This window comes from Lissotriton helveticus, chromosome 5_1 (assembly GCF_964261635.1).
Source record: "Lissotriton helveticus chromosome 5_1, aLisHel1.1, whole genome shotgun sequence".
Taxonomy (NCBI): Eukaryota; Metazoa; Chordata; class Amphibia; order Caudata; family Salamandridae; genus Lissotriton; species Lissotriton helveticus.
In genome coordinates this window covers 1328203542-1328217870 of record NC_136065.1, presented here as the reverse complement: position 1 = coordinate 1328217870, position 14329 = coordinate 1328203542, and the positions used below count along the sequence as shown (strand labels likewise).

The following is a 14329-nucleotide window of genomic DNA, read 5'->3' as shown; positions in this document are numbered from 1 at the left end:
CTTAATTCAGACACTCTGTTCATCACCACCCCCTTTTCTGAATCATTTTGTCCACCAAAAGCGTGGAAGGGTATACCCAGATGTGAGTCCCTTGCTCATTGCACCATCAGGATTCAAGCAAGCCGGGCCGACGACGGCTGAAATGCCAGAAACCGGTCCCGGGAAGCTTGTTTCCTTCCCAGTATAAGAATTGGCTTGGTAGTTTGGTTTGCCCTGTTCCCATCATGCACTGGGACAGGAACAGACTAATTTGCATGTAGCCAGGTTCTGAGCTGGGATGGTGCAGTGAGCTAAAAAACGGTGATGGATCAAGTCCTGATCTTTGGACTGGGTAAGAGTGGTCTGCTTAATTCAGACACTCTGTTCATCACCACCCCCTTTTCTGAATCAATGTAAAATTTAAGGCATTGTTTGATGTCCAAAGAATGCAAACGCTGCTCCGCCGGATACCTTGGGTCCGGAAAGAAAGTCTTTAGGAACACAGGCTCATTCAGATGAAAATCCGTAGGCACTTTAGGTAGGAAAGAGGGGTTAGTGCGAAGCACCACGCCGTCAGGTTTGAACTGTAGATAAGGTGGCTTGATAGTGAAAGCGTGAATGTCGCTTACGCGACGAGATGAAGTCAAAGCCAAAAGCAGCGCAACCTTCCAGGTGAGGAACTTGATATCAGACCTATGGATTGGTTCAAATGGTGCCTTCATAAGTTGAAATAGTACAACATTGAGGTGCCATGGTGGAGGAGGGCGCCGAACAGGTGGGAACTTTCGGAAGAGCCCTTTGAAGAACTGGCGTATGATTCTGGACGAGCAGAGGGAAGAAGAGCCATCGTGTCGGAAACGAGAGATTGCAGCTAGGAAAACTCTCAAGGTAGCATGTGAAAGTCCAGACTGAGCGAGATTTAAGAAGAACGGAAGAAGTTGCTCCGGAGTAGAATGGATTGGATGGACATTTGCTGCCACGCACCAATGACAGAATCTCTTCCACTTGAGTTATAAGTCTTGATGGTAGACGGAGCCCTAGCATGAGCGAGGATGTCTCTGCATTCCTGAGATATGTTTAAGTCTGCGAATTCAAGGTGCTCAGGTTTCATGCTGACAATTGTAGCGTGGAGGGATCCGATGGCACACTTGGCCCCTGTCCATCGTTAGAAGGTCTGGACGAGGACGCAGAGGAATGGGCTCGCACTGGGACAGCAGAAGCAATTCCGAAAACCATGCCTGTCTGGGCCAACGAGGAGCGATCAATAGGATGTGACAGGGCTGCCTTCGCATCTTCCACAGCACCCGCGGTGATAACGGAATCGGCGGAAAAGCGTAAGCGAATAGATCGCACCAATCGATCAAAAGGGCATTCCCGCACGAACCGGGGTGGGGATGCCAACTTGCGTAGGATGGGCATTTTCGATTCTCTGGCGTTGCAAAGAGGTCTAGAGCTGGGCGACCCCATCGGTGGAACACAAGATCCAGAGTCGGCTGGTGCAGTTCCCATTCGTGTGTTGATGATGTGGACCTGCTTAGAGAGTCCGCGAGGATGTTGGACACGCCCAGCAGATGGACAGCCGTCAAGGTGATCTGATGACGGAGAGCCCAAACTCAAATTGACTGGGCCAAGCAAGACAGGTGTGGAGACTTGGTTCCTCCCTGCTTGTTCACGTAGTGCATGCTGGTGGTATTGTCCGTTTGGATAAGCACTGACTCCCCGTAACCTACAGGTAGGAATGACTTGAGCGCTAGGAAGATCGGCATGAACTCTAGCCTGTTGATATGCCACCTGCGTTGGGGCAGAGTCCACTTGCCTTTGATGGAGAGGCCTTGGAGATGAGCGCCCCAGCCCTCCAGAGAGGCGTCCGTCGTGAGCGTGAGATCTGGTGAGTGAACAAGGAACGACGTCCCCATCTCCAGGTTGGTTGGCTGCGCCCACCAATGTAAACTCTTTCTCATACGGGCTGTGACAGCAACTAGGTCGTTGAAGGACCCGGAGACCTGACGCCACCGTACATCCAGTTCCTCTTGAATGGGACGGGTTCGCAACCTGCAATTTGGGATCAGTGCGATACAAGATGATGCCATCCCCAAAAATGATTTTAACGTCCGAACAGAAACGGACTGTCTTATTCGAATGAGTGAGACCAGACGAAGCATCTTCTGTTGCCGCTCGTGCGAGACGAACGCTTTTGATAGTCTCGTGTCCAGAATAGCTCCCAAGAAATTTCTGGTTCGCAGTGGCGCAAACTGTGACTTTTCGACGTTGATGGCCAAACCCCAGGGATTGAAATACCTGCTGACAAAGACGAGTGTCCTGACATAGTTGATGGTGGGATTGAGATTTGAGGAGGCAATCGTCCAAGTAAGGGAAGATTTGAACACCTTGGAGACGCAGGTGAGCCACCACCGGAGCCAGTACCTTCGTGAACACACGAGGAGCTGAGCGAAGCCCGAAGGGCAAGACCTTGAACTGATAATGCGTTTGCCCCACCTTGAAACGCAGGTACTGGCGATGTTGTTGGAGAATCGGGACATGAAAGTACGCGTCTTGAAGGTTACAGGATCTCTAGTAGTGTCAGCATGCGGAAAGATTGGCACTTGAGGATTTGGTTGAGAGCCCTCAAATCCAGAATGGGCCGCCAATCTCCGGTCTTCTTGAGTATGAGGAAGAATCTAGAGTAAAACCCCTCTCTTCTTTGATGCACCGGGACCACTTCGACTGCACCTTTTTGAACAAGAAGACTGACTTGATGGTAAAGCTCCTCGAGGTGTGGAGGAGGGGGGCCAGATGGTGGAGTAGGAGGAGGAATCTTGACGAACTCTAAGGTATGACCCCTTCGTACAATGTCTAAAACCCAGCGGTCCGAGGTGATGGAGGACCACTGAGAATAAAACAGAGAGATTCGACCTCCAACACTTTGGGGATGATAAAAGTCATTGGCGCTTAGGAGTGGATCCGCGATAGGCAGACTTTCCCCTATAGGGTTTGGAGGACTGCTGACGATTGGACTGCTGCTGATTGGATGCGTAACACTGGTTGCCCTGATTGTAGGAGCGGTACTGTTGTCCTCCTCGAAATGTGGAAGAAGTGCCACGTCCGCGCGCACCTCGAAAGGGCTGCTTCTGGAATTGCAACGTGCCCAATGACTTAGCAGTATCGGTGTCCTTCTTAATGGACTCCAGAGCGTCATCTATGTGAGACCCGAATAGCGACTCACCATCATACGGCATATCAAGGATCCTGGATTGGACTTCCTGCCGGAAGGAGGTGGATTGTAACCAACCCTGGCGTCGGAGGGCAGCTGCACTTGCAAGCAGACGGAAACCTGTACCAGCAATATCGACTGCACAGTCGATCATTTCTTCCGATGCGCTCTGCCCATCCTGAAGAATCTGCTGAGCGTCCGCCTTGGAGGCCTCCGGTATTAGATGCACCAATGCCGATATGTCCGACCACATATGCCGGTCATAGTGTCCCAAAATGGCTAAGAGGCGTGGAAACACTCCTAGAGGCAGCAGAAGACGCCTGAGAGCCAGGTCTCGTGGGCATAGCGGTAATAGGAGTGGTAGGAGACACCACAGAGGCCAGAGGCAGGGCCATTTTCTTCCTTTTGAGGAAAGGAGAAGGAATATCCTGTACACTACCACGCTTAGATGCTGCTGTAGAAGGACCAGATTGGAAACTTTCTGCGTCTGACAGCGCAGAATCCTTGTCTTTTAGACGTTGAATCCAAAGGAGAAGTCGGCCTTCTCTGTCCTTCAGAGTCTTTGTAGAAAAAGTTTTACAGAACTTGCAGCTGCCAACTTCATGCTCAGGATATAGACAATAAATACACTTCTGGTGGGGGTCCTTATCAAAAAGACGCAGCTTCCCACAAGAAGAGCAAGGTCTGAATAAAGACTTCTTACTTGACATGTTGAGAAGACTGGAAGTAGAAGATTTGAGGCAAAGAACTGAGCAGAGCTCAGGGAGACTCCATTCACACGATGTGCAGTAGAAAATCTGAGGACTGGAGCTTCTGAGGAGAAGGTTCTAGAGGGTGCTTGCGCCTGATTGGCTGTAGTTTGGACTAACATAATGACACTAATGTGTTACAAGTGTTTTTTTCTCTTTACCATGCATTCCTATGTAGGAATTGTTCTGGAGGTTTTCCGTTGTATTTACCTGTTCTTTTATTATGTATATATATATATATATATATATATATATATATATATATATATATATATATATATATATATATATATATATATATATATATATATATATATATATATATATATATATATATATATATATATATATATATATATATATAGCATTATTGCTATTTTATGTACCATGGGACTCCCACTTCGACGACGGGGAATATTCAAGTATGTGAATCTATGAAAGACACCCCTAATACTGGAGAAAATCTGATACCTGTACCACTCCATTTTTTTTAAGCAGAATATCATCAGTTTATTTGTGAAATTGAAAGCCATGCTAAAAGAGGATGACACACAAGGGACTTGAAAAATACATTAATTCTGTGACTGATGGAGCACCCTGACCATGCCACAGCCCCTTATTGTCGCCAATGTTTTTTCAGACCTTGAGCAAACAAATGAGTTCTTCCCTTGCCTTTTGTGGCTTGTGACCATGACGTACTTATACAACATAATACATATTACGGTCGGCGAAAGCATCTCTTTAGTAATAGTTGACAATTTCCACTGAAAAGTTGTTTTTATTGTTTGTAACTCTGCAATGTATGACGATTACCAATAAAATATTTTCAAAATCCAGTTTAGATTCTTCCAGGCAAGCTTCGGTCAGATCCTTCGTGGAGGGTCAAAATAATAGCATTTCCCCATTTTAAGTCCCAAAGGAAAGATTACTCTCTGCTATATGAAGGAGGTTTTTCTCTGATCATTTTTGGGTCCACAATCTCAGAACTGTTTTTTCGGACCAAAAACCTAATTGACACGCTCACAGAAAATGTTTTCTCCTTTGGCCGCCATTATAGGACCCATATTATGATCCTCATGTTTTGATGGGGCAAAAACACAAAAGGATTGTTTTATAGCACACCCTAACCACCTACGCCTTGGGGGGGGGGGGGGGGGGTTATTTAAAAGTTTAAATAATAAAAATACATATAATACGCCTATTTGTAGCGTGGGGTCTGAGAACTCAGCATAGAGTTTGCAAACCCTGAAAGGGACAGACTGCTGCAGATCTGCCTCTATGGCCACAGACTCAGATCCATACTCGTGAGCTATGAGGCCACTGGATTCATGTTTGTTCTCCATTTGTAGTGTGTTGAGTCTCTGTGGAAAGTTTGAGAATTATTATACTTGTGGACCCAGGTTGAGCACCCCTGCGTGGTTTCCAGATTCTGATGAGAGTTTACCTACTGGACCTCTGTTTTGTTCTCACCATATTATGTGGACCCTGCACAGAATTCAAAGACTATACTCACTATTTGGGTGTGACTGAAGTCAACTGCCTTGATATTAAACTTGAAAATTATGGACACATTTGGTGTCGGTTTAAAATAATATAGAGTACATGATAACTTCATTACATTTGTGGTTTAGAAGTGGGCTCGGAGCACATTTCATTTTAAGGTGAACTGAAACTTTATAACAATGTGCTGGATCCGCATACTCGAATCAGTCCATGGACCCCACACTCTTAGCAATGAGGGCAGGACTTCCTCTAAAGTCTGCTAACATTTAAGCAAGATTAGCAGCATTCTCAGATTTACATTGGCTAAAATGGCCATATATCCAATTCCACCATATCAGAAAGAGTCTGTGCCACAGCAACAATAGGCATTTTTTGAGGAAAAAACAGAATGCAACGAGTCAACTGCAAGATCTCGGACCAAGAATGAGGCAAAGGCAGAAAACTCTGTAATCCTTTAGAATCTCGGATATAATATGAAACCTGAAGACAAAGGATGAGAAGGAGCCCTTGATGTTCCACCAGGAACAGACAATGAAAACCCATTCACCTGAAGCAAAGACAACAGAAAGACTACAAAATATTCCTGTAGATGTTCTGGAGCAAGGCAGAAGGAAAACAATCCATGTTAAAATCTTTACTTTTATATTGCATGGTGTGAAAAACATGAATTTCAAATAAGAAGATCACTACAAAAAAATATACATCAATTAAAAAAATATTTGAAGTTTATAAGAGGCCATGTGTCACCACAGTGGCACTGGCTTTCAATAAAAATACAAGGCCAGGCTCTGGGGACAATGAACAGATGGTTGGATGCAGAGCATGGTCGAAAGCCAGACGATACGGTCAACCTCCGCTGCTTGCCTAGCAGGGGGTTCAACAATAGCAACAGGATGGACATTTAACCTGGCTGAAGGGCTCCATCGGATAAATACGTTTCAGCATGCATCTCAGGAGACCTCTGCTTATTTGTACTGAGTAGGGGGAATTTGATTGCTCGTCAAATAAAAGGTCAGTCACTCCCCACCAACTAGTAAAGCAGAGATAAACAGATTGATAAACACAGACTGCGCTCTCTAAACTTGAAACTATCAGAAGGACCATGTATATTCAGTACAGTTAGGTTTTCCAGCGACATTCACCACCCAACTTACAACTAAATATGGATGGAGTCAACTGCATTTCATCAAACAGGTGAGAAACCATTTTTCTTACCAACAGCCTGAGAATAAATAACTTTACAGCTAACAGGATTTGGACATGGAATGCACATTTCTGTCATCTATATGCATGTACCTGCTGTCGAGGCATGTCACTCGAGTGTCTGTGACGTTGAACACCGAAGGAGGAAATCTTCAAAAGGCTAACCATAATCTGTCACTGAAAATGGCAATCACCATTTGTTCTGCCTAAGACATCGTGACAGTGAACACCTTTCAGAATCTGCTAGATAATTTACCTGGTGCAGGTTATAGTACCAAAACAGAATGGGGCTGAATATGAATAATATGGGATGAGAAAACACAAAAACGCTCAGCCATGCGTAAAACAATATAAACAGCACGAGCATAAAGGAGCAACAACAACCATTATTCTGAGTCTCATCTCATCCTCTTCATCTACAATCCTAGATACCAGAACTCGACCAAGTTAAAGAAAAAACCTCTAAGCGGGCAAACTAACTTAATACATGCTAAGCCAACTAGAGCAATAGGTCATGCATCAATGTATTCCTAGGTGTCAAACTGGTAAGTACATGGCTATTGGTGATTCTATCCAAGTAAGTGGATAGGTTAGAAGGCTTCATAAAGAATGAGAAAAAACCATGATAAGAAATAAGTATTGCAGGGTACGCTTAACACACAAAACATATCTCTCTGGTATGGGTTCAAAAATTGGAATTCTTTTCTTATCAAAATCATCTTCGTAGATAAGTTTTGTAGTATGAAGATTGTTGCTCCAAACTAATTAGGTGACTGGTTTGCAGGTGCCACCGCGCTAACCTCTGTAACATGTTAATACCTTAAGACTTTTTAAATGTGTCACCTTTAAGACTGTTGCTCCAGCTTGACAAGTTGAGGCATCTTGCCAACTGCAACTTGCTTGCTGAGGCATAACTAATAGTTCTGAATAAACTTCAGCAGGAATGAGAATAGATCTCAATCCACTTCATCTTTCAAACAGGGTCTGGTGGCTCAGTGGACTACAAAAAAAAAAATATGAGAGCCTTCTCTAAACTTGGTTCAGAAAAATATTTTAGTCAAATGATGACGGTGTCAATACATGCCAAATGCTGCTCTAGCTGTAGCTATATAAACAAGGGGTAGGCCCTTCATTCGGCTAGAATGGGCCGGTAACTGGTAAACATGCAAAGATTTCTAGCCGCCTATTTGGAGCGCTGCCATTAATTTAAGATTATTCATAAAAGGCAGCAGCTTTTGAGAAATTGTAGGAACGGATTACCCCTACTATTGTCACTTGTTGCTATTGACTGGTTTAATCTGTATAACTGATTGCAAATTGATAGTTTCTTTTTGATTTGTTTAGATGTTATATTATGATTTGCAGTGTTTTGCTCATGAAAAAAAGAAGAATTGAATAATCATGAATGAATGGTGATGACCATCTTATTAAATAGTTTGGTCAGAGTCTGCTTAACCCCTTCGCCGCGGGGTAATTCCCCCAAGGTGCGGGGGTTGAGCACGGCGCCGCGGTGCTCGTGACGAGCCCAGCTCGTCATGAGGCACAGTGGAGCTGTGCTCATTGCGAGCTGGGCTCATCACGACCCCGCCCACTGATTGATTCTCCCGCACAGGCGGGGAATCAATTGCGTGTGGGCGGGCCTCGGCCATTATGACGAGCCCAGCTAGTCATGAGCACAGCTCCACTCTGCCTCATGACGAGCTGGGCTTGTCATAAGCATGGCAGGGGCTAAATTAATGGCAGCGCTCGCAATAGCCGGCTAGAGATCTTTGCATGTTTACCAGCTCTAGCTGTAGCAGCACCAGATGTATGCATTCCAGGTTTTTTGGGCTAGTCAGTATGTCAAATTGTCATTTCAGTCAGAAAGGAAAAAAGAGCAGGAGCTAGTCAGCTAGGTACTAATATTCAACTACGCCTAAACCAGTCTATTGATTATTTAATATGTAAATATGCTCGAGATATTATTGACCCCACCGTGTGTAATACATGTTTAGAAGGTCTTTGCCTTGGCACGCTTTATCACTAAAAACTGCTTTTCACTGAGTTGGGTACCACATCTCTTTCTAGGCTGTAAATACCAAGCTTCCCTACGGGAGATGGGGTTATCTTACGGAGGTATATATTCAAAAGCAATGAGTTTAGGTGTTTTGAGCGATTGCAGCAACAGTATTGAGTCTGTATTCTTTATTTCTTGCCACTACACACCCAGTAGGATTGTCAAACGCATTCAAAGATGCTGTATTGAAGGCTTACTGAAATGCACTAGGAAAACATGCAGTACATCCAATGTTGATCTAGTTTTACACCCACTTGATTTCCATTAAACGACTTTGATGACTGTGAATTGCACACTAAATACTTTAAAACCAGTTGAGTGTAAATCACATTTTTACATGCTTCTTTTCTAGAGTATAAAGATACTGATGCACCATAATGTTAGCACCTCATGCCGGTACTCACCATCTACACAAATTAAGCATTGGCAATGTAGGAATAGACTCAAGGTCTCCTGGACTCCATATGTTATATCTAATACTAGATCATTCACTTCAGGACTAATTGGCTTGCTGGAATCGAAAATCAATCTGCCATCATGGATAAAGTCTAATTTATTGACATGTCAGTTTCCCTATATACTAAGTTATGAGTGCATGGGATTATTATTTTTTTACTCATTAATGTTTGCCAAATACCAACAAAGAAAGAGCTGAAGACTTTCAGCAGCAAGCTATTGCTTTGAACAACTGCCACAGAATACATTTCAAAGAAACCATAGCACTCTGCTTCTCTCCATTTTCGGGAGCATCAACTTTCCTTCTAGCTGCTGATTAGTCAAGGAGCTTTCATCACTGCAGGAGTCAGACATCAGTGTCCCGTAAAAGGCAATACTCTGGGAAATATTAAGTGCCAGTTTTTTTTTTAAAAACACACACAAAAAAACAATGCTACACACGTATTTCTTACTTCAACATTGATATGAATAAAAAATATAATCAAAACGGACCACACAGAGCACAACACAAACAGCTGTCTCGGCGTCTAATTAATCTGTGTTATTATTGAACTTTGAGGTGCACTGTTGGGATCCTAACATGTAACTTCAAAATGATAGGCACCTCTACATTGGGCGTTCAATCAACTGAGTATATACTATTAGCATTTAAGAGGGAATTATACCTATGAGTTGTTTATTATTGCTTAGTTTTTTATTAGCTTTGCGCTGGAAATAACAATCCAGCGATTTAATATCTTGAGGAAAGGGGATATACTGCACCTTTAAAAAATACAAATACTCATAAAATGGGTCTCAAAATAAATAAAGAAACCAAATGCGACTCAAACTTGACACTTAGTGTATATACACACACACAGCCAGTATATTAATCCACTGAAATATTGTTTGTCAGGTGTTATAATGTCTTGAGGTCGTTCAGATTATTGAATTTGTCTCTCGGCTGCAAAGCAGAACTGGTCAAAAGACTAACGGTTAAACAAGTTTAACATGGAGAAACATAACTCAGAGCAGTTTTAAATATGACACAAGACGATGAAGCTGGGCACATGGATGCAGCAATGTTCATTCAAGCCCTTAAGTGGTCAGGCAAAGAACCCTGCCGCTATGCCGCTTAAGGAATCTTGAAAAAAGCAACAAATAGTAATTTTATTAAACACTATTGGTTTTGTCATGTGTACTTCGCTACAGAAATGCCACTAAGCTTAGGCCGTGCATTGCTGCCTTTACTCAACTCTAGATTATTATATCATTTAACAAATAGCAAACATAACTATAGGAAAGTTGCAAACAAACTGGGTACATGATTTAACGTTATAAGTTGACCAATTATCATGATTCAATATCAGACATAAAAGTGTACGATCAGCACAAATGTACCTTGGCAGGGACAGTTTCTCGCATCAAGTCATCAAAGGACAAGGGACAGGTACTGTTGTTTGAGGGGATTCTCGCATCTGCCAATCTAAACCATGTGGCCATGGTCCCTAGTGGTAGGCTAGAGCAATGTATGAATGTTCGATTATGTTCCCACGTGTCGCCTCATAGCACTAGATTGTTCAGGGGTAATAAATTAAGCTAGGGCTTGAGGGGCCCTAAACTGACAGGTAGTTCATTTCACTGGGTAACACTGGGCAGCAATTAAACAGCACCTGCACTCTTGTGAAGACGGCAGGCTCGGTGTCACATCCCAAACCCTTCGAGCCTTGTAGAGATACTGAACATTACTTTTCACCCTCCCTCTGGTCCGACCGGTTCTAAAACCGGTCGATAGTCTAGTTCCGTGGCAGCTAGCAATTCGTAAACAACATCAGAACAAGTTTTTATATAAGCAAAAGGTAACAAGAAAAAAAAAATTCTTACTCTGAGAGTCTTGGCGGTGGGAGAGGGAGAGGATGGGGGCGAGTCGGACTGCGATTTCCGGTTGCGGGTGTACTCTTTGCTGCGAGAGTACAAAGACGACATGGTCACTTCAATAACAGTGGCAACGACAGCCAGTAGGTCACGGCAAGTGGTGTCCCTAAACAGTAGGTCCCCTTCGCGTGGCCTCCAGCTGAAAGTGCTTCTTTCGCAGCCGCAGCCTGGACAGTGATCTCAAACAGCGCGAAACCGAGCACGGCGACCGAATTTACACGCGGCGCTCCGCAGCGTGGACTTGCAGAACACCCACTTGGGCTGTTGCTGAAATGAGCCCGGTCATTACAGGTTTCAACCAAAAAAGGTGCAAAATGAAGACTGACGTAATAATCACTAGGTAAAATAGGCAAGAGCCAGGGCTCGGGGGGAAAGGCTGGGGCAGAGTCCCCAGGAATCCGGCCGCCCGTGCAGCAGACGCATCATGCTGTCCCCACGACGGCACCGACAGGAAGACGCTGCCAGAGTTGAGCGAACCTCCTGTTGCTTCACTCCGAAGGCTGCAGCTGACAGTCAGCGCGACTCCTCTCGCTGCCGAGCAGAGACGATCCCTTCAAGGAAGCAGAAAAAAATGCACAAATAGGGAAGGCGCTTTGTGGGCGCAGGGGGCCGGCCAGAGCGGAGAGTGCCCACTTCGCATCCGTCCCTTCCAGTTTCAAAATAGAGTACACAGTCGTTCATCCTTAATATGTTACATATTTGGATGCCCCGGCTCTTCGGCGCAGCAATTCCATACTCGTTCAGTCAGGAATGCTGGGTGGGCGCCAAGTTTCGCTTGCCGCGTGGGACTTTGGGATGCCATCTGTAAAGGGTGCAACCTAGAAGAGTCACGTTTGGGACATCGAGGTCGAAACCACTACAGGTCACACAGCTACCCCAACGACATAATCATAGCTGTCCCCATCACCATTGTCTCCCTGGTTCTGGGGTGAGATTCCCACCCCGTTGTCACGGTCATGCAGCTTCATGAGAAAGATGAAGGAAAAGGAGAGATGAACATGCATTGAGGCTAGGGGAACGCAGGGAATGAGGAGATAAGCCAGGAGAATGAGGAGAGAAGCCATGGGAATGAGGAGTAAAAACGAGGGAAAAAGGAGCACTGGAGGACAAGAAGCAGATGACGTGTTAGAACTAGATGGCGTTAAGAGGACGGCAAGGAGCGACTGCATGGGGAAATTTGACAGAAGTTAGGGATGGAGGCGCAGAAGAATGTGAAAACTAACAAATGGAAAAAATAAATACAAGAGGAGGTAAAGAAGGGTATGAGTAAATAGGGGGAAAGTCGGCAAAATAGGAGGAGCAAAGGAAAGGAAGGGGGACGGAAGGGAAGGTTCAGAAGGGAGAATGGAGGGATTATTCAGAACGGCAAAGCGGAGATCATTTCGACGAAGGACGAATCATAGAAGTGGAAGAGTATAGCAATAGGACAGAATAGGAGCAGAAAGAAAGATAAGGCAGAGAACCAGTAAAATAAGGCAATAAAGTGAAGACATAAGAAGTATGGAAGAAAGGGAAGGATGGAAGGATAGGATGGATAGGATGATAGGAAGCAAAGAAAGATAGGATGGAAGAAGGGGAAGGATGGACGAATGACAGATGAACACAGAAGAGGAAAGGCAGTGAGGCGACTTGGAGGCAGGAGGGAAAGGATTAAAGAGAAGTAGGAGACACTATAAAAAACGTTTAGGGGGGACCAAATTCAAATTGTGACAAGAAGGAGAAATATGCTCTAAGAGGAATGTGAATACGAAGTAAGAGAGAGAAGGAGGGGGTTAGAAAAAGAGAATGGAAAATAAAGAAGAGAGCAATACTAAGGGAAGGAGAGGGAAGGGATCTACTAAGTGGATTGAGGAAGGAAAAATAGTAATTGAGAAGGAAAAGTTGAGTAAAGGGGAGCGAGGAGAGAAGAAATTAGCCAAGGATAGAATAAAGTCGAAAGGCGACAAGAAATTAAGCTAAGAGCAGGGAAGCATCCAGAAGAACAAGTTAATTATCTTCGGTAACGCCTTATCTGGTAGAGACTATCTAGCCGCAGATTCCTTACCTTACTCTCCTGAGCAGTATCCTCAAGCGCCAGTAGGAGCCGCTGTTCGGCTCTGCGTGGCGTCGTCTGAGCCAGAAATGAAGTTCGTTGGGGCCTATGTAGGCACCAACCAGAAGAGCTGGTGTCAATGGCTTTTTGTGACTTTCCACAGCAGAAGCTCGGAGCCACGGAGTACACTGGCCACTGGTGTGGGAACCTAGCGCCCGGAAAGGGGAAAGCCCTGAAGTGAGAAATCAGATTACAGAGCGGGGAGGATGGGTGAGTCGGTCAGAAATCTATGGCTAGAAAGAGTCTCTACCAGATAAGGCGTGTATCAAAGGTAAGTAACTTGTTCATCTGATAGAGATTTCTAGCCACAGATTCCTTACCTTAGAATAGATATCCAAGCAATACCTCCCCAGAAGGGTGTCTGTGGGCCAATTTCACAAGGGAAGACCTCTAGGACTTAACGGGCAAAATGCCCATCCCTATTGATTTGACTGTTCAGGCAGTAGTGCTTGGTAAACTTGTGCAAGGAAGACTACACTGACGCCTTGCAGATTGTCCAGGACCAGAACTCCATGTGCCAACGCAGTGGTGTCAGCTTTAGCTCTGGTGGAATGAGCACTTAAACTGTCTAGGGGTTGCTTCTTAACCAATGTGAGGCAGATCTTTATACAGAGCACAAACCATTGGGAGATGGTCCGCTTCTGCTTTGCTTGTCCTTTCTTCGTTCCAATATACCCCACGAAAAGTTGGTTGTCCACCCCGAACTCGTGTACATTCAAGGTAAAACAACATCACTCTTTTTGTGTCCTGATGGTGAAGTTGCTCCTCTTTCTTGGAGGGATGAGGAGAATCGTAAAAAGTGTGCAGTGTGATGGTTTGGCTTATGTTCAATAGAGTGACCACTTTCGGAAGTAAAGAAGCCCTTGTACAAAGCACCAGTTTGTCTGGGTAGATGTTTAGGTAAGGTGGCTTAGCTGACAAGGCCTGAAGCTCAGTGATCCTTCTGGCAGATGTTATGGCCACCAAGAAGGTCTTCTTAATGGTAAGGAGCCTGAGAGGACAGTTTTGTAAGGGCTCAAACGGAGCGCACATCAGCAATCTCAGGAACATTTTAAGGTCTCACTGAGGCATAAGGAAGGGAGAAGATGGAACCATGTTGCAAACCTTTCAAAACCCTATATCCAATTGGAAAAGGGAAGGTTGGTTAGGCAACCCCAGAAAAACAG

At 44.6% G+C, this 14329-nt stretch overlaps 1 protein-coding gene across 6 annotated transcripts in view; it reads right to left on the bottom strand.

Annotated features, from left to right (window-relative positions):
• The window catches only part of PPP1R12B (protein phosphatase 1 regulatory subunit 12B), a 916156-nt gene that overhangs the window by 217688 nt on the left and 684139 nt on the right, over window positions 1–14329 (bottom strand). The window contains exon 1 of one of the 6 annotated variants that reach the window (XM_078644176.1): window positions 11021–11617. The exons of the other annotated variants lie outside the window; for them this stretch is intronic. Within the exon in view, the coding sequence (XP_078500302.1) occupies window positions 11021–11122 (102 nt within the window). The 5' untranslated portion in view covers window positions 11123–11617. Of the gene's footprint in view, window positions 1–11020; window positions 11618–14329 lie in introns of those variants that run through there. 6 annotated transcript variants of the gene reach the window in all.